Source organism: Melanotaenia boesemani, chromosome 15 (assembly GCF_017639745.1).
Source record: "Melanotaenia boesemani isolate fMelBoe1 chromosome 15, fMelBoe1.pri, whole genome shotgun sequence".
NCBI classification, from domain to species: Eukaryota; Metazoa; Chordata; class Actinopteri; order Atheriniformes; family Melanotaeniidae; genus Melanotaenia; species Melanotaenia boesemani.
Window position 1 is genome coordinate 277,455 of NC_055696.1, and position 24,219 is coordinate 301,673.

The 24,219-nt window shown below is 42.3% G+C and overlaps 2 protein-coding genes across 3 annotated transcripts in view; both read left to right on the top strand.

Moving 5' to 3' along the window:
* The window catches only part of ppp1r14aa (protein phosphatase 1, regulatory (inhibitor) subunit 14Aa), a 35,378-nt gene extending 15,499 nt beyond the window's left edge, over positions 1–19,879 (top strand). Inside the window, exons 7-9 of one of the 2 annotated variants that reach the window (XR_006012941.1) lie at positions 6,173–7,655; positions 16,552–16,556; positions 19,869–19,879. Coding sequence is in view for 1 of the 2 variants with exons in the window: in XM_042008480.1 (XP_041864414.1) it covers positions 6,173–6,370 (198 nt within the window). In the remaining variant the exon portion in view is untranslated. Of the gene's footprint in view, positions 1–6,172; positions 7,669–16,551; positions 16,557–19,868 lie in introns of those variants that run through there. The other variant, XM_042008480.1, reaches the window with a different exon arrangement.
* exoc3l2a (exocyst complex component 3-like 2a) lies at positions 10,550–23,580 on the top strand. Its single transcript, XM_042008477.1, has 13 exons — positions 10,550–10,683; positions 14,529–15,097; positions 15,667–15,884; positions 16,283–17,033; positions 17,117–17,228; positions 17,311–17,421; positions 17,513–17,613; positions 18,269–18,379; positions 18,475–18,610; positions 19,202–19,324; positions 19,416–19,571; positions 20,441–20,562; positions 22,426–23,580. Exons 2-13 carry the CDS (start codon positions 14,553–14,555, stop codon positions 22,721–22,723), a joined length of 2,784 nt encoding a protein of 927 aa, XP_041864411.1. The 5' UTR covers positions 10,550–10,683; positions 14,529–14,552; the 3' UTR covers positions 22,724–23,580.
* Positions 23,581–24,219: the final 639 nt, after the last annotated feature.

The window sequence follows — 24,219 nt, forward strand, 5'->3', positions numbered from 1 at the left end:
AGACAGACAGATAGATAGATAGATAGATAGATAGATAGATAGATAGATAGATAGATAGATAGATAGATAGATAGATAGATAGATAAAACTGTTTTCAACTCCATACATTCTAAGGTATTTATTTAGTGTAAATGTTAGCAGTATACCCCGATAGTTTACAGTTAACGTGAATCAGTTTCTTAAAACATCACTTGATAATACACATTTAAATTCGTGCTTTTATTTTGTGAACCGGAAATAATTTCCTTGCAGCAGTACGCTTGCATTTACCGTAAACTGACGGTAGGTGCGCACTGAAAATGTAGGAGCGGCTGGCTTGACTACGCGAAAACGAAAGGCGGCTGGCTTGACCGCAGTAATTATATTACCGCCAGCAGCAGAGCAAGCGAACCAACGGCAGCCGGAGTGAGGCAGCCTGTGAGCCAGCGGTCAGGGCACGCAAACCCAAGCGTTACGGATACGAATCCTGACACGCATTTGTGGATTTCTCACGGAACAAGTGTAGCAAAATCCACGTGTGTAGAGAGAGCCAATCCAGAAGCTGCTTGACTCGTAACCAGCGATTTGTCTGTATTTCTGGGCCTTGTAGCTGAAATACTCCAGGCATTCATGTCTCTCTGTGGATACAGATCGGTCTGCACATGTGCAGATCTTAGCACGCATTTACAGATTGGTCTACACATTTGCAACTTTAAATACAGATTTGTGGAATTTTTTTACACATTTGCAAACCGGGTTACACACAAGTTGTTTTACACATTTGCAGATTCTTGTACAGACACAGAAATCTCATCACACATTTGTGGATTTATTTACACATTTGCGAATCCAACTGTGCACACACAAATTAAGATACGGATACACGACTCTCTGTATGCATTTGTGACTTTCAACACGGATTTGTAGATAATATTGCTACAATAATAGCCCCATAGTGTCAGCTCTGCGCAAGCAGGACTCCACCTGCGCGCGCTCTCTCTCTCGCCGTTTATGCTCGCGAGGTGAAGCTCTGCGCGCGCGGAGAAAACACTTTTGACACTTGGGGACGGATCAGGAGACGTGGGGGGGTTGAGCCTTGTCCTTCTTATGATTGGTCACTTTCAGCCCCGATCCCGCCCTCACGGACATAATTTTTTTTCCTGCAAGACAATTTCCGGTCATTCGTCGGCCACGTACGTCATCGCGGTGCGCGAAGTACTGTCCCAATTCACAGAATTTGAAGGACCCTCCGAATCCACCCTTCGAATCCGCACTTCGTTTGGCCTCAAACGAAGGATGCTGGTGATGCATCCTTCGCGGCCTCTTTTCTCCCACAATTCGTTGCGCACAGGACGGTGGCGAATCAGCAACCTCAGAAGAGTCGTATTAAGTTTAAATAAAGTTTTATTTAAAAAAAAGTTCGTTTTTTTAGTGTGCCTCTAGAGAGAGGGTTAGGGTTAGGGGTTAGTACAAGAGGAGGAGAGTACAAGTGACCACAGAAGAGAAACATGAAGCCGTTTGTCAATTGTGATTTTAATACCATGACACATACAAAATCTAAAACAAGAAAAAGACATTATCAATCCTCTCCTCTTCCCACCTCATCCTTTCATTTCTTTTCCTCAAGCTCTCCTCTCACCTTCCTTCTCCTTTCATTTCCTCCTCTGCCTCTCTCACCATCCTTCCTCATCCTTTTATCTCCTCCTCTCCCTCTCGCTTCTTCCCTCCTCCCCTCACTTATACTCTCCTCTTTCTCTCCTCAACTCAGTCTAGATTTCATGTAAAGTAGGTTCAGTAAGTCAGAATAAAATCATTAGAATGATTTCATTCATTCAGGAAACTACTGTGGGGAACCGGAGGGAGAACCAGAGGATGTCGTTATCTGTAAATCATAACAGTGCAGACGACACTTTCACAGGTCCTGCTTGCATAAGACAAAAGTTCCAAAAGTGTGGAGATGTTATGAATGCAGGAAGGTGCAGAACAAATGAGACCTTCCGCTGTTATGCATCAGAAATAGTAAAAAAAAACATTTGAGAATCTTTATTTTTTATTATATTTAGCCCAAGGTTACATTTTCTAATGGTTTCATTCTAATGATTGTATTCTGACTTACTGAACCTACTTTACATGAAATCTAGACTGAGTTGAGGAGAGAAAGATGAGAGTATAAGTGAGGGGAGGAGGGAAGAAGAAGAGAGAGGGAGAGGAGGTCCCTGTCATTCCTCCTGCTGGTCACTGTTGTCCTCCTCCTGTCTGTCCTCCTCCTGTCCCTCCTCTGTCAGCTCTGCTCACTGCCCTTTTTCTTTTCAGGGCCTGAGTTCGTGCCATTTGGTAAATCCTCTTCTGCTTGTTGGGAGAACTTAGATGAGGAAATATTGTTGGCACATAGTCTGGGCTTAGTGGGTTCTGGCTTTTTGCACCTGATGAGACAGAGGTTTCAGTTAATATTACTCGACCTGTTTTCCAGGCAGCTACAACCAAGTAACCAGATGAATGAAATATCTTAAGTTGATCTAAGCACAATAAACTATCAACATTGACCTTCCACCCGAAGTTAACAGAAACTGAAAACTGTAAATGCTGCTAGTGCACAGAAGTGGCCATAAATAAAACAACAGGGAAACGATTAAAATATCCGCTGCTGTTTTACCGATCGTCAGTTATTATTAAGACAGCACAGACTGCAGAGGAGCGTCCTTTAGCAGCTTAGCTTGTTGTGGTGTAAGCTAACTTTTGTTGCTGTAGACCGATATGTAAGCTAAGCTAACAACTGCTATCTCTGTTGAAAGATCTTCATATGAAATGCTAATCAAATGCAATTGTTGCACAAAGGGTCTAATCGGATTTAATCTAATCACTTACTTGTCTAAAAAGTTTGTTTATCAGACCCCGCTAGCTAAAGCTAGCTCTCCTAGCTTGCATTGAAACTCACCTGATATGAAATGTACACTGCACAGACGGCTACTTGCAGTCAGCGTCCAGTTAACCCTCCTGATCGCTGAAAGCCATCTCTGACGACGTTCTTCTTCCTTTGGTAATCGATAAAAAGCTATATCTCCGTCTCCTTTCTTTTTGTCACACCCAACTGCACAGCATTTTGACGGCATCTCCGACTACCTGTGTGGTTCAGGTACTCAGCGCAGGTACTCAATATGGCGGCGGCAAGCATTCGAACGCAGTGGAACGCGTCTGTGACATCAGCTGCAATGTATCAATATAATGAAGAGAAGTGGAAATAATATCGAGCCCTGTGGGACTCCACAATTTAGAGTTTGACGTTGTGACATGCTATTTTTTATGTGAACATATTGCTCCATTTCCTAACGTTGAACCGAGTGCTGTGCCCCGACAGCATAATGTTGCAGTTAGGTCAATGGTGTCAAACGTTTTTGATAAATCCAGGAAAATGCCAGTACCACATTCTCCTTTATCAGTAGCATCATATAGTTTTCCAGTGAGTTGGAGAATAGCCCTACAAGTCATGCAGTGCATGTCGGGCGGGGCTCCCGGCTCATTGCGGTCACTGCCCCTCAATTTTAATTGCACACAACACACACTACATAAACAGTCAGGAGCGGGGAGGGAGAGGGTATTGGGGACCTCTCACACCCCTGTTCCCCCTGTGTGTGGCTGGGGGTGGGTGGGGGGAGGTGGCTGCCCCAGGGGCCGGGTCCCGGGGTGGCTGCGCTGGTGGGCTGCTGGCTCTGTGGGTTGCTGGGTCAAGGGGGGGGGTGCTTGGGGCTCGCTGTCCTCTGGTCTGCCTGGGGTGTCCCCCACGGGGCATGGTGGCGTGACTGTGTGATGGTGAGTGCTTGTGGGTACGGCACAGTGGAGGGTGTGAGTGTGGGGTTATAAGGGGTGCAGATTGGAGTAGGTGGGGGGTGGGGGGAGGGGTCCGATAGCACCCTGGTTTCCGGGATGTGCGGCTGGAACATCGGGGTGTGTGCTGGCCTACGCCGGGTGGCTGTCTGGGGGGGCCTGGTCCTCCTAGGCATGTTGCGGGCCCTCTGCCTTTGGGGGGTGGGGCGGCCACCTCTGGGCTCCTGGGGCCCTGGGCCCTTCACTTGGGCTGCCCTGGGTGGCCGGTCCCTGGCGGGGCCGGCGGCTGCTGATCTTGGCCCACTGGGACCTGTGCCCCAAGACCGTGGGGGACTCTTGCTGGGGCTCTCCTCTGCCGCCCTTCGGGTGGGGCTGGAGTCGTCTTCGTGGTGGGGTGGCTTGGGTTGGTGCTCCGGGTCTGCTGCTGGGGGCCCGGGCCTCTGGCCCCGGTCTGCCTCTGACCTCCGTGGAGGCGTAGTCGCATTTGCACAATCTCACTCACCACTCTTCATCACTAATCACTCCTCTTCCTCATGCTCTGCATGCTGACACAGTCATTGAGTTGTCCAGTGGGTTTTTATACTAAGCGATAATTATTATTTTTTTTTTTTTTCCTGTGAGTTAGTATCTGGTCGCTGTTATGTCTTTTTGATTTGGTTATTATTTAAAAACTCTTAATGACTTGCAGCCCTGTTTTTTCTGTGTGTGTTTCTGTTTTTGTAAAAGTTGTAGGAAATGTTCTGGTGTGTTCATGTACAGGTGTAACAGTTTGTTGTCTGGTGATGGTGTGGATTGAAGGGTCGTTTCCTTCTGTCTGTGATCTTTTTGTCTCCTTTCTTCTTTCCCTTTTGCTTCTTTTTGCTATTTTCCATCTTTTTCTGTCCCCTCCGGTCAGGTCCAGCAAGATTACATAGATTCCGTGATTCAAAGTAAATAAATAAATAAATTAATCAGATTATCAGGAGGAGCCTTACCCATAGGCCTCCCCTTGGCAGAGCAAATTTGTTCAGCACGATACAGCAAACAGATTATCATTTTGCTGCTATGATGCTGGACAGGACAAGTTAAAAAAAAAAAAGAAAAAAAGAGAATAGCCCTACAGGTCGCGTTCTTCTTCCTAAAGCCATATTGTGATGGATCAAGTATGTGATATCTACCTAAATAATCACTAAGTAAGTAATTTAAGTTTCAGGATGGAGGATCATGTAATCCAGTTTACTTTTATTCCGGTTGTTCAAAGCCACATTGGATTGGATCTGCCTGATCCAGAATCCCTTTTTGAGATCATCAAATCTGGATTTCCAGCCTTTAAAACAATGTGGGCTTCTGGCTACGTGAAGAACAGCAGGTAGAAGAGCTGGTTGGGGGTTAGTTTAAGCACTTTTCTCTTTGCGACAACACACAGGGAACCATGAACATCCACTTCAGGTATAATTTTATGACTTCTCACCAGAGCCGCAACAAATAAAAACTACTCCGTTAACAACTACATTGTGGATATTCTGGAATTGTCTTAAATAAAATAAGTGGACTGTCCCTCTCTGTGAGGTGTTAATGAGGACCCGAGCCCCGTGTGGAGGCCCAACCTCTGGCTCTCTGTCAGAATGAGGGACGGATGGACATGTAGCATCGTTACTATTTCTGACAGGTTCTTCTCTGATTATGCAGCGATGACTGACAGGAACATGGATTATTGTGTGTGCTATAGAATTTGTGGGTGTATTTCATGGGACATGATGTCTTGTTATTTTTGCTGTACGATGCTGACAGGCTGAACAGGAGCTTCTGCCTGTTTTAACCAATTTATCACTGTAACACTTAAACAAGTCAAGTGTAAAATGCAATTATAAGCATCTGCAGCAAATTAAAAGGTCTATTATTTGATCAGCTGTTAGGTAGAACCACATGTCCTTCCTGAAATCTGCCTTCTGCTGGGTTAAGGGTAATCCTGTTTTCTTGGATCCTACTCAGAAGTTTTGAACAACCCAAACTGAGGGTTTAATCCGGAAAGCAACCAGGACTGGACTACGTGATCCAAGCCCATTTCAGAATCCGGATTTCCCTTTTGAACAACCCATTTTCAAGATTTGATCCAATCCGATAACTGATATCCGAGCAGATTACATTTGCACAACCAGACCCAAATGATAAAATATTAAACCTGGGGACCCATATTAAATATTAAATCCTGAACTCCATCAAAAGCTCATCAGACTAATTGAATTTAAAATAACTAAACTTAAATCAACAAGACAGAGAAAGGTCTTTGAAATTATGGTTGCACATATAAATTTGAAAGACCTGTTGTGAAGTTGAACTTCTTTTAACTCCTTTCTGTGTCATTTGGTCTGGTTGCTGTGTTCATCTTCAGACCTTCATCATGGAGCTGGTGGCCAAGCTAGAAGGAGTTCACAAACAGGAAGAGCTGCAAACTGAAGGCATCGAACATCCGGTCATTTGCCACAGCTATCATCGTCATGAGCCCTACCACTTCAACAACCCACAGCATCATCCACACCGTCCACACCACCACTTCCACCACACCCAAGGCAAAAACCAGAGCCTCTGATGACCTCCGTTCCACATAAACACACTGTTGGACATGAAAATGTAAGGGGTTACTTATGTTGGACTATGTGAGTAAATGTCAATGAAGGTTGGAATATAACACCTAAAAAATGCTCTTTTCCTATGACTGATGCTATTCTCATAACTTCTTTCTGAAGCCAGCTTAGCATAATGAAAGAAACCATGAGAACAGCCAGCGTTAGCATGTTTAGAGACCTACAGAAATCTGCTAACTATTGCAGCTACAGCAGCTTCACACCAGCTGTAAACATTTTGAAGTTGTTGCCATGGGGGGCATCTATTGTCTTACAATGGCATAAATGGGACTCTACAGGTTTTTTTCTTCTTCACTATGCTAATCTAGCTAGCCTCTCCTAGCTCAGTCTTTGCAGCTAACAGTTCGCAGCTGCTATTGGCTAGTGCCTGCTAGCTTAGCTAGGCTGGCAGATGCTAGCCCCTATTTGTCCCCACCAGCTTCTCATTTTCATTAGTTCTTCACAGCGTATGCCAGGTATTTGTACATACCACCCAGCAGATAGTTGGAAATGGTTTCTTTAGTTTTTAATGTGAAACATAGTTCTCAGCCGATTTAAACTGACATGGCTAATTTTGCTCCTGACATGTGTAACACTTAACATGTCCAAACGTACAAATCGTACAAGGATATTGATAAGCGAGTTTTAGAGGAGCTGGCAGGCAGATTTTGCTATATTTAGCCAGAAGAAGAGGTGCTGTTTATTGTCTCATGCCATTTTGCTTAGTGAAGCTATCCAGTTTCAGCTCTGATAACAAATATGACAAGTTATTTAAATAATTCTTATTAAAGGAAAACAGAAAAAACCCTGTTTTTACATAAACAGCTCATTTTATCTGGGTAGATAACTGACAATGACAAACGCAGTTATATGCAGCATGAAAACATGATATATTTTTACCAGACTGGAAAGAAATAGTCACTACTACGTCTTATTTCACTTTATTCATATTAGTTAACTGTAACATTTCTAGCATTTTAAACTAAAGAACTATATGCAGTGTTTCTGTAGGTGGGTTTAAATTTGTTTATTTCAAACTCCAAACTTTACAAATTATTTAAGAATATTAGGAAATTGTTTAAGGATTTTAGGACATTCAATGTGGTTTGTGACCCCTTAGTATTGCTAAAGCATTGTTGCATTTTAATTGTCACTCAACCCCTATGTTTTTGAATTATGTTACATTTCCAGTCATGTCTCTTTACTTAATTTCATGCTGCAAAGAGATGTTGGTCTTTTGCAGAAAAAGTAGTACTAATAAAATAATTTCTGTCAGTGTGAATTGTTTTCTTTACTGTTTTCCAGTCCAGGAGGAATGAAGACAATGTGGGTTATCTGAATAGGTCAGACAGCAGTCTCTAGTCCCACCCTTTTTCAGTGTGTTTGTGTGTGTGTGTGTGTGTGTGTGTGTGTGTGTGTGTGTGTGTGTGTGTGTGTGTGTGTGCGTGTGTGTGTGTGTGTGACTTTATTTTTGCAGCATAGCAAGTATTCAAATGTTTAAGTGAAAAAGGAAAAATAGTTGATCTTGGTCTGTCCATATGTTAAGCGTCCACCCACCAACATCTTGTATATAGTCACTGGCCACTTTATTAGGTCTACTTTGTTAGTACCTCATAACACCTGCATTTGTCATCAGAACTGCTTTAATTTATGTCATGTCAATATTAACTGCTCCATATTGACATGACAGCATCACACAGTTGCTGCAGGTTTGTCGGCTGCATCCATGATGAGAATCTCCCGTTCCACCACATCCCAAAGCTGCTCTACTGGACTGAGATCTAGTGGCTGTGGAGGCCGTTGGAGTCCAGTGAACTCATCGTCATGTTCTAGAAAGCAGGTGGAGGTGATCTGAGCTTTGTGACATGGTGCATTATCCTGCTGGAAGTAGCATCAGAAGATGCTCCACTGTGGTCATAAAGGGATGGACATGGTTAGCAACAATACTCAGGTAGGCTGTGCTGGTTAAACCAGGCCACGTTGGTACTAAGGGGCCCAAAGTGGACCAAGAAAATCTCCCCCCACCATTACACCAGAGGACAGTAAATGTAAAAAATGGATCAACTTACCCTACTCTTCCCTACTTATTGAAGAGGAATTTCAAATGGAGGAATTTACAGAAGCCCATGAAGCTTTCAACACAATGACATGAGTGCTAACTATTGATTGTTGCACGTCCTTTTCACTGTGCGTGTGAAGCAAGGGACCCTAACCCCTAACCCAAGCTGAGACTTAACCTGGTGCTTGATTTAACTTTGGTCACCATGGTGATGTGCTTTGTGCAAAAGTGCAAAATTGAGTAAGAAATGGCAAAACTAGAAGCTAGGTTGCAAAAAACTAAAAAAACAAAAATTGCTATTGGAGCTGGAACAATGACTAGGCCCTTAGTTATGGGGCTCTAGTACTTGCTGCCTTTCCAGGCCCAAGCTGCACATCCATGCATGGAGCTTCCATCCCAGCCTTCATACTGGAAGCTCCTTCTAAAGACAAACAAACATGGTTATTTGAAAATATCAATCACATAGAAAGCTGAGTTGCGTTAGCTGGTAGCTAACTTTGGGTCCCCATAGTAACCCTAACACTAGTGCTAACAGTTGAATCTGATATGGTGTACAATACTACAAGCACATCACAACCTGAGATACACAATTCTGGAAACCAGCCAGATGGAAAAAACTCCATCTTCTTACTACAGTGTGTACAATCTGTGTACAACCTACCACAGCGTGGTTGGAGGTGGATTAAGGCATAAACACAGTTAAAAACAGGGTTCTTTCAGCATTGGGTGCTTTAAGATAAAAAACTACAATCTTTGAAAGAATAAAAAGTAGTGGAGCTGACTGTGTTGGGGTCTGTGGCTTTTCTTGTGTTTGTGTTTATTGTTCTTGGGTTTCTTCAGCTAACGGCATGTTCTGCCGTGCTGTTCTGTGTAGTTTCTTGTTCTTGGTTTTAGTTTTTCTTCTGGCCTCTCTAATGTTTCCCCAGATGTCCTGGGCTATATCTTGTCATCAGATGATCTGCTACAGTATGTTCCATGTTAGTCAGTGTCATCATTTACCAGCATTCTTTGTCCTAATCAGCACTTCCAGTACTTGGTACTTCGATTTCATGGTTTCCTTCATCTGTTGCCAGATTTTTATTGCGCTTACCAGAAGTCAGTTCAGTCTTATTTCTCTTTATGCCCAGCCACTTTTTGTTTTAGGTTTCCTACTCTAGCAATTGGTTTAGCTTTTGTTTTAATAAAGTTTTAGTTTGTTTAGTCTTGTTCTTAGGTTTACAACATATTAAATATTTTTGCAGCTTTAAATGTTACAACAGACATTTCTATAGGAGAGTTTCTTTATTTTGTATTGAGAAACAAGTGATGAAATATTAGCCTGTTTGTACCATTTAATACTGCTCAAATAATCCTTGATCTCCAGTCTTTTACTCTTTGGTAGAACGCATCACTTCTTGCTCTACTCTGCTCTGCACACTAGGTGGCAGAAGGGAGCTACTTTTGATACAGGTTTTTTTTGTAAAAGGTGGTCTGAGAGCACCTTACTGGTGCATTACTTTGCTTTATTGTCTTATAATCAATATAATGGGGAGTCAGCCACACACACATTCAAGTCTGTTTCAGTAATAATGTTTGTTGCCTTGTTTGTGTGCGATTGGAGCCCTGCTGTGGCGTGCCCTGGCCTTGAAACTAAGCAGCCAAGCAAAGACAAGCAGCAGCAGCGGTGATTGTCAGATCAGTCCACTTAAAGTCTTCCGCTGAGAAAAAAATGCACTGCTGATGTTATAAGAAAGGAATTTCTACTCAAGGTTACTGACACTGAATCTTCCTCATAGTTTAGTTTTTATTCTCTCAAACAAACAAACAGCCACACAATCACACAGATGTTGAGTAAAGCTGGTACGAACCCTTCTGTCCTCATCCACTGTTCAGTTGATGCAATTAGTCTATTTAAAAGGGTCCATTGGGTGTGTGTGTGGGGGGGGGGCAGGACGCGGTTGCGGGGCCTAGAGTCAGTGGTGTAGGTGAGGGGGGTGGGAGGACGGGACGGGCCTTTCCTCAGGAAAACATATCACCTTCCACCACAATAGAGAGCGTCAGGAAACCGCAGGCAGCCACATTGCTCTCTTGAGTCACCCAGTACTTTCAGACACACTCACCAGTCTCTCTCTCTGGCACACACACATGCACACACTCCGCAGCCTGGCAGCTCACACGGCCAGCTCACACGGCCAGCACACTCCAGGATGACTCTGCACTGAGACGCAGCACTGTGGTCAGGTAAGCCTCATTTTCTGCACAGAAATGATGCTTTCATCATCAGCTGGAAGCTGTATTTCTGTTATTTATCATCAGAGCAGCTGTTGCTCCAGTAATAAATAACTCATTAGAATTTCTGTTATTGACTTCATAACTTTTTATTTTAACAGTTGTTTGAAATATTTGCTGCCCAGTCACTGGATGTATTCAGCTAGAAATCCTTAAAACATCCTGTAATTCCTCATTTGACTGTGATGTTTGATAATTTATGTAAGATGAATAAAGAAGCCCCAGATTTAAGGTTTTTCTTTATTATTTTGTTTGATAATCTAACCTTAATGAGGACTGCTTATCTTTCCAGTCCTCTACCCTTGTCATGAGAAAACATTCATAAGACAAAATCATGAATAATGAGATAATGGAGAGCACACAAAGCTTTTAGAATTTCTACACTTTACCGACCCATAGGATCATTTTTCCAAATCTAATTTTCTATTCTGTCTGTTGTTGAACTAAATCTGTAAAAAAGTTTTTTTTAAATTTCTAAATTTTGTTTAAAAATGCTGATAATTCCTATTAACCTGATATTTATAGAGTAAATTAAAATGGCAAGAAATTAAACAGCTGACATCAACAAAGGATTGTGTGGTTTTGTGTTCAAAGGTCTGTGTAACATAAAAAGAAGATGGATGCAACAGTACAGCTGCTCAAATGCGTATCAGAAACGTTCTCACGTTTGCAGTCAATTCTTTTTATTTAGTAAACTTTATTAATATGTTCAATTCATATTTTTACATTTACATTGTTTTAAGGTTTAGTTTATATCTAAATTAAAGTATCTTGCATCAACCTTAAAAACAAGACAAAAAACGGGCTTCAGTAATGCTGAAGGAGGTTTGAACACTTCTCACAAATCCTCACAATACCTTTGATGCTCATATGAAATCGATGTCTTAAAAAGTTTTTTCTTCTTCCTATAAATCATTTCATTCTCCTACAGCAGCCTTTCAGGGTCAAAATATACATCCCCTGTTATGGTGCAGGATCTGTGATTGGACATATATTACACATTTTACTGGAAAAGTATTTGTGTCAAATATTTGTAGAGAAATAAAAATAAAGCAAATACAAACTGTGTGTGGGGATGTAAAGATTGGAGACTCAAAATTCTGAGTCTATTCTTTGAGGTCTTGAGAGAGAACCTCAGGAAATGATTTGAATGAATTCCCTTATTATGCTTTATAAACACGTGTAAATGCAGTGGTGTATGTCATACACCTGCGTGTAGCCGCATATACCTGCGTATACCTGTGTATAGCCATGTATATCCTCATATACCCGCAAATACCCGTGTATAGCTGCATATAGCCGTGTATATCTGCGTATAGCTGCGCATGTCCACATATACCCGCGTATAGCCGCGTATATCTGCGTATAGCTGCGTATATCCTTGTATAGCTGTGTATAGCCATGTATATCCTCGTATACTCGCGTATACCCACGTATAGCTGCGTATATCCACATATACCCGTGTATAGCTGCGTATATCCACAAATACCCGCGTATAGCTGCTTATATCCACATATACCCGTGTATAGCTGCGTATATCCACATATAGCCGCATATAGCCGCGTATAGCCGCATATAGTCTCGTATAGCCGCATATAGCCGCGTATACCCGCGTATAGCCACGTATAGCTGCCTATATCCAAGTATAGCTGCGTATAGCTGCGTATATCCGCGTATAGCTGTGTATAGCCATGTATATCCCCGTATACCCGCGTATAGCCACGTATAGCTGCCTATATCCAAGTATAGCTGCGTATAGCTGCGTATAGCCGTGTATAGTTGCGTATAGCTGCGTATAGCTGCGTATACCCGTGTATAGCCGTGGTCAGACAGAGGATGTGCATTGTTTGTGTGATTAGACAACATGTAAATAACAACAGAGAATTAAGACAACACAAGAGTAACATAGCTTCCTGGGTCACCTCGCAGAAAGATTACTCCTGGTTTATTTTTGCGACTAATTTAGTTAAAATTTTAATCCTGTCAATGAATAAAAAGGTAAAAGGTCACTTCTGTAGTCGGTTCTAAAAAAAAAGCAAACATTTAACTAACTGATTTTCCTGTAAATATAGCTTTTGTTCAAAAGTTTTATTTTTGACCTGGTTTTAATTTACTTTTCAGTAAACACTGTTTTTCCTAAAAAAAAAAAATAAAAAATAATAGGTAAATAAATAAATAAAATCAATAGTTGTGTCTCTGCTGGGCCTTTTCTGTGTGGAGGCTGCATGTTTGCATGAGTTTCCTGCTCCGGTTTCCTCCCACAGTACAAATACATGCATGCCAAATTAATTGAAGTCTCTAAAATGGCTGCAGGTATTACTGCGAGTGTGCACTCCATTGTCTGCCCACAGTGTCCAGCCTGTTCTCACCACAAAATGTGAAGATGTCACAAAACAGAAAAATAAAAGACTTAAAAGACTAGATTTATTGTTCATTTTGTGGCACCAAGGCACAAGGCACCGAGACTTGGCAGCTGGGAATCCAGGAAAAGGATATTTTGTTGTGTTAAGTTATTATAGTTAGCACGTTTACATGATGCTTGAAAAATATCGATCCTGTTAGTTCAGCCAAAACCAAACTTTTAAAATGTATGTTCATCTGATAGAAGTCGTACAATCAAAGCTTTGAAAACCAGACTGATACATCCAGATATCACAGAGGACCTAAAAATAAAACTTCGGCTTGCTTAAGACTGAAATAGGCATGGCCCTGCTGCTTTACAGTTTCATTTTTCTGCATATTTTGATGTATTTTTGTAAAAACAGTAAAGCATAAGTGTATATTAAAACTGGACAGGGTGGAACTGTAAGGGGCCTTTGAGGCTTTTACTCTTTTAGGCTTTCCACTTGGCTATCCCCTCCCCTCTGCAGACATGAGGGCCACTTTCTTTCATTATTAGGGATGAAGGAAAAGTGTCATCTAGCCCTTCAACGGAGGCTATTGGGGGATCTATGAGGTAGATGACCATTAGTACTTGATCCCTTAAAGAAGAAGAAGAAGAAAAAGAGCACTTTAACTTGAGAGAGTCAAAACGAGAGTCTAGGGGCCAAAAGGAGGATTAGGACTGAGTTTAACTTTTCATGGGTGTCTCACAGTTAAATGTGAGACTGGGTTGGTGTGCTAGCACTCTGATGGGCTGCTGAGTGGTCCAGGTTGGCCCCGCCCTCTCACCCAGGGCCAGTTAGAATAGGCCCCACCCCCTGCGTTGATAAGGAGGGAAACGTGTTTAGACTATTGGACAGATAGATGATAGATTTTCATCTTTTCTTTTTATTTTTAGCTCTCAAAGTGAACAGCAACAGAATATGTGAATTTAATCCAACTAATAGCGTTTTTGTTTAAGTTTTGCTTCCATCTTTCAGTACAATGTCCAGATAAAACCAGAAAACTCTCAAAAGGAATTATTTTCTTTCTCAAATGTCCTCATAGCAAACGATTGCAGGTAAATTTAGTCAATAGAAATATATTTTTCTTCACTTTAAAATATCTTTAAAAGGTGTTAGGAGGTTATATTTCCTATTTCCTCAGTGAACTGCATCACACAACCAGCATATTGTCAGAAGTTTTGATTTCTGTTACATAAACTGTCCGACTGCCAAGCTGCCAAATTTGGACATTTCATAAGTCTTATTTTAAATAACAACAATATCTCTCAGGAAATGAGTTTGTTTTCGTAGGTTTCAGTATAAAATGATCGTTAGTTCAGCATGTTACTTGAATTTCTGAAGATTGATGTGTTTATAAATGATGTTTGGCTGAACATTGACAGCATCTTTCACATGGTTTCTGTTTCGCAGTTTGTTAAAGTATCGGTTGCAATCATGCCCATTCTAAAAAAGCTCCCAGGAAGATCCAAAAGCTGCCACGAGTTCCCCAGGGTGAACGGAGAACTGATCCTCCCTCGGCTAGACTTGGACCTGAGGGACTTGAATGATCTCAATGACCTCAAAGAGCTGAACGACCTGAAGGGTCTTAACAAAAACCTAAATCCCTTTGAGGATGTCGACCTGGAAGAAGATGAGAGGAATGGCGGTGATCTGGGCCTCATCATGGGGGAAGTCAGAGGTAACCTCCAGCTCAGGTCCTCCCATGATGGAGAGGAGGAGGAAAACGAAGTGAACGCAGAGAGGCATGGAGCGGGGAACCCCAAAGGGAAGCCACTCAGAGGGACTCTGGAGCGCATCTGTGGAGTGTCACCCCTGAAAACCCTTGGAAAACTTGGGAAAGGACTCCGCAAATCAGGACGAAACGTGTGGGGGAACAACTCCCCCCACTACAACTCTGGAGACTCAAATACACTCCCAGCTGAGAAAGAGAAAAGAAAAGGACTACGAAGAAGCTCTGAGGGGATAATGACCCTGCTCCGGTGAGGAGGGATGGGGGGAAAGAGGAATATAATGATCTTAGAAGATTTGTGTTGGAAAAATTCTGATTAAAAATATACATTTTGACATTGAAATGGGGGGAATTTTATACCTTTTACATGTTTTAGAACAATTCCACCTTATTTACAACCATGCACCCTGCTAGTAACAAAGAAATGTCCCCAAGTTCCCAGACTCCCACTGGACTGGGTGGAAAACATCAAATCCCTTGTTCCCTTCACTGGTCAGCAATACACCAGCATATAGTTTGCTTAGGTCCAGAAGGCTTATGTAATATGCTATGTCAAGCTGTTGATCTACGGAACCCCTTTTGTTTTTCAGTGACATATTGTTTACCTTCTGTGCTCAGTGAATGGGACTATTTTTAACTTAAGTGGTCATTCTCTGCAGCAGCACAGTTTAACAGATGTGCGAATATGTGGCATTCCAGTCATAGCTGCAAGCAGCAGCCAGTACAGTACGCTACAAACTCATTGCATTACGATCTGACTCAAAGTGCTGAAAGAAAGTGTCATTAAAGATCTTTGTTGCTGCTGCGGATGCTGTCCAGATTCACAGGTCGGCGTAAGGAAGAGCGCAGAGAAAGCCTGCCCTGCGGAGACCTGAACACAGTAAACGAGGCGGAGGGATCCAGGCGATCATCTTTCCTCAGGATAGTCAGTCTGGGCAAGCTGAAGAGAGAGTCCATGTCCGACAAGGCATCCCAAGAGACTGAAGAGGAAACGGTGGAGGAGGAACCAGTGGTGAAAACCAGAGAGCCCCTTTCAGGTAATAATCAAGTAAAGAAAACCAACTATATTTACTGTATGTCCTAGAGGACTTCTGCTAAGTTTCCACAACTTTAGAGAAGGGTTTGGACGTTCTCAGTCAGAGAGGTCCCCAGATCCCTGTGTCACTACAGGTCACTCATCAGTGGACTCTGGAATCAGGAAATGACTGCACTTCCTCCTACCCCAGGTTCCACTAAAAGTTAACCAGGCTACTGTTGGCTTTCTCCACAGGGAACATTGCAGGGAACACAAGAATTTAGAGAATGAGCAAGAAATAGCTCAGCTTGATGGTCAGGAACAGACACAGCTACTCAATGACCACAACACAAAAGCCGCTTGCATGTGTTTTATGACTGCTGAAACAAAGCTTTCTTTTTCTATTTTTCAACCCAACAGTTCTGGAGATCCTGCAGCTGGTTAACCACAGGGACCTTCTCCTGGCTGACACACACATACAGGAGCTGGAGCGAGAGTGTGAGCTACTCTCTCTGATGCCAGCTGCAACTCCTCCCACTCTTACTCCCACCCTGTTTTCCAGCACCCCACCTGGCTTTATGCCTTTATCATCCTCATCTCTAGACGAGTCCCTTAGCTCCAATGCAACCCTGGACTCAAGCAGAAGGAAGGCTAAGGATGTGGAGCTGTTGTATGAAGCTCTGCAGAAGGAGATGTGGGATGTAGTGCGAGAGTCCCTCCGCCAGCCCAGCGCTGGACCCAACCTAGGTCTGGTGGTGCTAGTAATCCAACAGGAGGAGCACGCCGACGCTGCCTGGGCTCTGAGAGAGGACACCAAGCCAGAGCGAGAGAACCCCCACATCCAGCCCAGCCAGCGTCCCCGGCGGCTGAAGATGAAATGGAGGCAGGCAGTGGCAGAGGCTGCAGACTGGAGTCTGCCTCATCAGGTGGACACCCAGGTAGGCCAGCTGGCCTCATACCTGGAGCAGCTGAGGAGTCGGATGGTAGACGACCTGGATGCAGCCAAGAGGAACGCTGTGTCCATTTATCCAGAGGAGTTTGTCGCCTTCCAGGTGTACTTGGAAAGTTACCATCGAGCTGTGGCCAAACGTCTTCGGACTATCACAAGTGGGCCACTGCAGATCACAGATGTTTACTCACTACTGGACTGGTTCTACAACATCTACAACAGGTTGGTGAAGATTTACTGGAGTCTCATACATAATGATGATGTTTTAACCTTTCACTAATACATATTTATTCCTTTTCTACAAGGGATGTCCTGGGCACCATTGGCAGCACATCTATTAATTACTCAACACTGGATCCTATTCTGTCCCAAGATACAGTGGACAGGCTGGAACAAGACTGCATCAGTATAGTCAGAGTAAGAGAATGGGGTTTTGCATGTTTGTTCCTCATACAGCCTAGATATTAGATATATATTCATCTCAAACTCTATTTTTAAGGACAAGGTGACAACAGAGCTGATCCAGGTTCTGGATGAAGAGGAGAGGCGATGGGCCCAGACTCTGCACATAGAGGAGTATCAGTCACAGCTAGCACGCTCGGTGATCCAGGTACAATGTCCCAACTTCTCTAAAACTTCCCTGACATCTTGGATAGATATCTTCTTGAGTAACACAACTGCATTGTCACCCATATATTTAGAGGCTGAAGGTGGACTTGGACAGATCCACATCTGTGAGCCAGTTTCTGGGTGCCAGAGTGGCTCGCTGTTGTCTGATTGGACTGGCGGACTTTCTCTACAAGTGAGTGCAAACCAGAAAGTAGTGAAGCATCAGAACTCCAGAGGAATGCAAAACTCAAAATCACATCTAGTCCAAAAGATTTAAAGCAGTCTTAAACATCTTCACATGAAAAAGCAGAACAATTCAAATCTGTTTCTAGTTGTATAACAAAATAAGTAATGTAATAAGTAAACTTTTAGGCATCATAAACCATAAACCATGAAAAAGTAAACTCGTAGAAAGAAAGTGATCCCGTGTTGACACTGATATCAAACAGCACTGGAGTGACTTTAAGTAAATTAAATCATACTTAAATTCATGATTAGTAGAAACAAATCCCAAATGATAAAATATATTGTTGCACTATAAGATGTTAAAAAATAAACAATAAAAAAGAAACATTCATTAAAAAAACTAAGAATTATATTGTGAGGACTGTAGTGAGCAACAATGAGTGATTCAAAAATGCTTACTAAGCTAGCCTTCTGCACACCATGCTTCTCCTCCAGGGAGTACCACGTTAGCAAAGTCTCATTTACTTGATCATGATATATATGTGTGTGTGTGTGTGTGTGTGTGTGTGTGTGTGCGCGCACGCGCTCAAATACACATAATATTGGCTCTTGATTATCTATTGACTTCAGAGATTCTCATGAGAAACATCTGTGATGTTCAGTTTCCAGAGGAAGGTGGAGATGTTTCATGACACTCAGGCAGAATTTGGAGACAGAGGGGACGGATACGTTTCCAGGACCATAGCTCTGGTCAACTGCTGCCCTCCTCTCAGGTAGGAAGACAGTAATGGTAACAATATTTATTTAAAGATTATGGGAAAGTAAATGAACTGAAAGTAAGACTTGCTATGTTGTTTGTAACCTGCAGGTGTTTTGTGGAGCGTTGCCGGCAGTGCGACCCCCAGGGCAGCGAGGAGTCGGTGCAGCGAGCCAACGCCTCCCTGGACAGGATCATCAGCCAGTCCGTCAGAGTGCTGACTGACAAGCTGTTTGAGCACATCAGGGTCAGTAATTCAGTTTAATCTCAGTTCATGAAGCTTTATTACCTCTAATCAGATTCCATTGGAGACAAAAATATAAGGTTTCGTAGCTTTTCTGTCTCCACTCCCTAAAATCACTAAAAACTAAAACAAGAAAAGCACAAGGTTAAAACAGAGCTAGTAATAATTAGTCCATAAATGTTGAAGAACAAACAAAATACAGTATATATTTGAAATATGAAGCTTTGCAGCTCATGCTTTTGGCTGTGCTACTTGCTTGGTTGTAATAATCCATATTAGTGTAGTACTGATGGAGCTGTGTTAATGAAGGAGATCAGATCTTGTTGTTAACTAAACAATACTACAAAAAAGCCTAGTGGTTCAACATAAGTACAAAGCAAAAAATATATCAGATTATTGGCTAAATGTATAAAGGAAGTAATGTTTATGCAGAAGAGTATTACCTTCAAGGTGAATCTAGTTGGAATTATTTTGCAACCATTTAACCACATGTTTTATATCTAAATCATGACATAATTGCAGGATTCATTGCAGCAAGATGAACTAATGTAAGCACACTTTGCTCCCTGCTTTGTTTTTCTGTTTGTTTTTCAGCCTTTCTTTGACAAACTGGTAAAAAGAAAATGGCTGAACAACACAGAGGCCTTTGAGGCAATCGAGGCAAGCATAAAGCAGCACTTCAAAAAGTTTAAAAGGATGGATATTCCTCCGTATCAGGTAAAATGTTGTTTGCTCCAAGTGTTTCATGAATGTACTGAAGAGCGCTAGCTGACGCTTACACGAGGCTGATCCCTGCTCGCTCTGGCAGACACTAGTGGGTGAGGTGCACAGGCGGGTCCTGGTGGAGTATGTTCGAGCCATCATGCGAGGACGGGTCATTTGCACATCCTCCAAGATGAGGAAGAGGATGGCTTTCCGTCTGCAAGATGAAGCCAAGCAGCTGAAAGGACTCTTTAAGGATCTGGTGAGTCTGGTTATTATTATCTTAGATCAGACTCACATCCTTCACAGCAACAAAGGATCTGATGAAAGTAAGATCCAAAGCATCCAAGACATGCAAACCACTGATTCTTAAAAACACAAAGCAAGTGCTGGCGAGGGAAATGCAGGGTCTGGTGGCTGTGAATGGAGCCTGACCCTTGAACTTCCTAGGTCAGGAATAACTCAGAAAGTGTTGATACAGCAGTGAGCTACAAAAAATGGCTGCCATCAGTGTGATGGAGATGGATGAACCGGGCTTACGTTAGCACTTGCCAAAAAGGGGAAGAGCGTGTATAACAACTAGGCCTGACTGCATGGCATTTGCCCTCTTTCTGTATACGAGTTCAAACAAGTGTCCGTCACCTCGCTGACAACAGGAAGCTGCTGTGTTTGGAAGGAACTTCCTGTTCCTGTCAGCTGGCTGACTTTGATGTGGCTCTAGGTTGACCTTGATGGCCTTTCTTGCTAAAGAGTGGGATAGAGTTTCTTTGGAAACTGGGAACATATGGGGCTCAGGGAGGATGAATATTTAATGTCTGTCAAAAAAAGATTTTTATTAGTGAATGCCAAGAATTCTTCTTTTGTTTTTCTGAGTATTTCAGGGGAAAAAACAAAAACTGAGAAGTAGAGATGGAGTTCAAGTCAATCAAACGTTTGGCATTGTGTCTTTAATCTGCTTTTCCCTCCAAATGTGGCGCCCTATGACTGCTTGTCACATATTATCTGATAAAATGTCCATTTATCAGGAAGTGGGGACATTTGGATGAACAACGACACAGACATAATCAGTCAGCATTTTTAAGATAGCGAGAACCTGACATATAACAAATCTCTGCTTCCTGCCTGCACCAGGAATCAAACTCCTCCTGGCTGGACAGCATCATCTGCCACCTAGCTGACATCATTCTGCTGGAGGACACTCCCTCCATCCAGATGGAGGTGGCTGTCCTGGTGAAAGAGTTCCCAGACATAAGGTGAGGCTTTTGTTGCAAATGAACAGCAGTGAAATGTTCATTTTTGCCACTAGGAAGCAACTATAAAAACAGATATTCTCTGCAACGGTCCCCCAAAGGTCCTTTTTATGCTTACTGCTACACATTGACTGTGTTGTTGTTGTTGTTGGCTCAGAGCCAGTGAGAGAAAATAAAAGACTATGTTTTTACTCTTTTTCTTTTTTTTTTTTTTTGTCACAATGGATCAAAACAAGGGAAAGGAGCACGGAAACATATCTGCATGAACTTAGCTATTTTTGGAGGGCAGTGAGACTGTGTTTTGGGAATGGATGAGGCAGGGAGGCCTGGTGAGGAGAGGGGGGGGGGGGTGAGGGCAGCTTGTTTGTGCCCAGATTAAGACTCAGGTGTCAGTTGGCAACTATAAACGTATATGACGCATAACCCTCTAAGGAGTAGACGGGAAGCTGCTGCCGAATACTTCCTGTTCCTGCCACCCTGCAGGAGACAGACTGGTGCCATACGTGGAATTAAAACTGGGAGGTGTAGAAGAAGCAAGAAAGCATCGGACACATGCTAACTCACTGCTGAACTCCCTCCTTCTGTTTACTGCTTGGTGTCCCCTGCCTGTATGCCGGCTTTCCTTTAGTTTATGGATGCATCGTTTTACTGCAGCAGCATCCTGCACGTGTGGCTGCAGACACATGTATGTTCTTCCAAACTTCTTTTCTCATTATTCAGTCATGTGACTTTGTTGACCACACATATTCAAGGTGTTTCATAGATTACACTCTATCACTTTAACAAGAAGAGCTGGGGACTTAATAGATTTATTCTTTTATTCCTATATATATATATATATATATATATATATATATATATATATATATATATATATATATATATATGTATAGATATATAGATATATCTATACATATTCAAACCAGGCAAATTAGATATAAGCGCTGTAGATAAAAGCAAGTTGGAAGCTGGAGGAGAGGAGCTGGAAAACTAAAAGTTTTCTGTCCTGTTCCAGTGTTCTGGGATCGAGGAGCTTTTTTGAGCTGTTATGGAAGAATTTTCTTTCAAGGCATTTAGAAGCTTTATATAATACTGACCATATTTTTAACTGTAATCTTAATTAATGGGAAGCCTGTGAAAGGAGACTAAAATAGTATGTGTCAGTGCTGGCAGCAGTGGTTTTAGATCAATTTAAATGACTTGTGTGGGCATTCAACTGTAACTGCACATGGTAGCCACTTCTAGATGTAATCAATACACGAACGACTTTTCCAGCATCACTTTGGTACAATTTGCATCTGATCTTGGAGATATTTTGTTGATGAAACCAAAAACTGCTTTAGAAACCTGTTTAATTAACAGACATGTCCTGGCCAAAAATCACTCCAAGCTCCCTCAAAGTTGTACAGGAAGTAAAAGTGGAATAATCTAGAGAGTAATGATGTAACTGGAAAGAGATTCTCTGACATTCTTAGGATGAAAAATAATAGCCTGAGATTTATCTCAATTCAAAAGCAGAAAAATATGGGACAACCAGGATTTGATGTCTACAACACGTGTGTGAAACTTTCCTATTAGACTTACTAGAAATCTGCTGCAACTAAAACGGTAAATGATGCATCAATAAGTTCAACAAAATAAATTATAAATGCATGGAAATAGTTTTTGCTTGAACAAAGGTTGTCTCAATAAATCACATATCACATTATCATCACTTGGGCCATATTCATAGACTTCTAGAGAAAAGGTCAGTCACAGACTTTATGACTCAGAGGCCATGACGGGCATTGACAACACCAGTCAGACCCAGAATCCATTAACACCCATCGACTGTCCTTTCCTCCTTTTATCTTTCTACCCTCACAGGAAGAAGCACGTCTCCACCTTGCTGAATGTGCGAGGAATGATGCGGCAGGCGGAGCGACAGGAGATCCTCAATGTCGTCAAAGACTTTGAATGCAGCAGTGCCCTCGTTTGCCGGGACAACACCCTCTTCTCTGACATCCCCATCACCTCGGAGGTGCACTGCATCAGCCTGGGATTCCTGCGCCTCGCCATGACCATCTCCAACTGGTTTGCAGAGCACCGGCCAAGGCGAAACAGCAGGACAAGCTCCAAAAACACAGCGCAGCAGGCTGCCGAGAACGTGGAAGAAACACACTAACTTCACAGAGAGGATTAGATATTCGTGTTAGCTGTGAGGATACTGATGAGATGCACCTTGACCAAAAAGTGATTACATAGATACCAAATATCTTTACCAGCTACTTAAAGGAAACTTGATCTCAGGTACTGCTTGTACTTTATGGTCTCACTGACATTTTTCCATTTCTACAGATGCTCTTCTTGGTTTTGAAAATGTGAAGCAGGCCATGCATTTTAACAGCTAACCACGATTTGTATATTTCTGGTATTGACTTACACAAATAGAGAAGTATTCAGGTGGTATAAAGCATCATGTTCCTCCAAAATGTTGTTAAAAGATGCAATGCAATATGATCTACAATGTTTATTTACCTAGCCATACTGTATATCCCATTTTTTTGGTATATAGTCCACATGTGTAGTACTATTCAGAATTTACAGACAGTTTTAGATTCCACATCACAATACCACCCATATCATAACTTTACCCAAAGTCCCTCTGCAGCATAACGTTTAGCTAGAGAATGATGAAGATCTCTCTTCAGAGAGGGTGAAGAGAGATGGGCTGGCCCCCACAGAGTTCTTGAGTTCATGAGTGACTTCATGAAGTCTGGATTTAAAGGACTGTGGCATGCTTTCCATTACATTTGGAACAGCAATAATTTGTGTGCAAGTGTACCGAGGAGACTTGGGGCAGTTTTAAAGGCAAGGTTGATTTTTTTTACTGCACTTTGCTTGAAGTTAACTGATGAATAAAAACTATTACTTGCTTTATTCTTGAGAGAATCCTTGGTTTGCTTTGGTGCCTAAAAGGAGGGAAATGAAAATGAGTTGAACTCTCACTGTGAATGAAATAGATCCATTTCTGGAAACATAATAAAGGCCCATTGACTGGGTAGACCAACCAGATTCAGATGTTCTGTCATTTTGGGTTTAAATGCTGTGTTTTGGATCACAGGTAATAAAACACTTTGATGCTTTCTGTATGTTCCTAAATGGATATGGTATTGAACTACAGCTTCTAACTTTAGGTGCCGACTCTTGTGTTAAACAGTGCATACCACTTCAGACAGACTGACGCATAGCCGGACGGTACTTATACACTCATACATTATGCCTTTGTTGCTTATCTGAAGGATGTGCTGGCTTAGTTCTGTAAACAGATTTTAAAGTACCGGTGCTCTGCACCAACTACTATCCCACCAACGCACAACAAGACCCCGAGGCCAACAACGGGATGGTGTTCGTTAAACAAAGGTATCCTGTTGTCCAGTGAGGTGCCAACGGATGCTTTTATTGGAGCCAAGTTTACGTTATGCACTAGGAGGAAACTTCCCCTCTGCTGCAGCCGCCAAGCTTTTTCATGTCTGAGCTGCTCGTGGGCTTTTCAAACAACGTGGACCAGCCTCAGCAGGGGTCATTCTGCACACTGACCTCTCCAAGTCAGTGGTTTATATCTCAATTTGAATGCATTACATCCATTTGTTTGCACAACCAATTACTTAAGCAATAAAA

Excerpts from the sequence above, each read along its gene's own strand:
- exoc3l2a (XM_042008477.1), top strand. The coding sequence starts at position 14,553 with ATGCCCATTCTAAAAAAGCTCCCAGGAAGATCCAAAAGCTGCCACGAG. Across the intron at positions 17,034-17,116 it reads TTCTACAACATCTACAACAG|GGATGTCCTGGGCACCATTG; the intron begins GTTGGTGAAGAT and ends CTTTTCTACAAG. Across the intron at positions 17,422-17,512 it reads TAGCACGCTCGGTGATCCAG|AGGCTGAAGGTGGACTTGGA; the intron begins GTACAATGTCCC and ends CCATATATTTAG.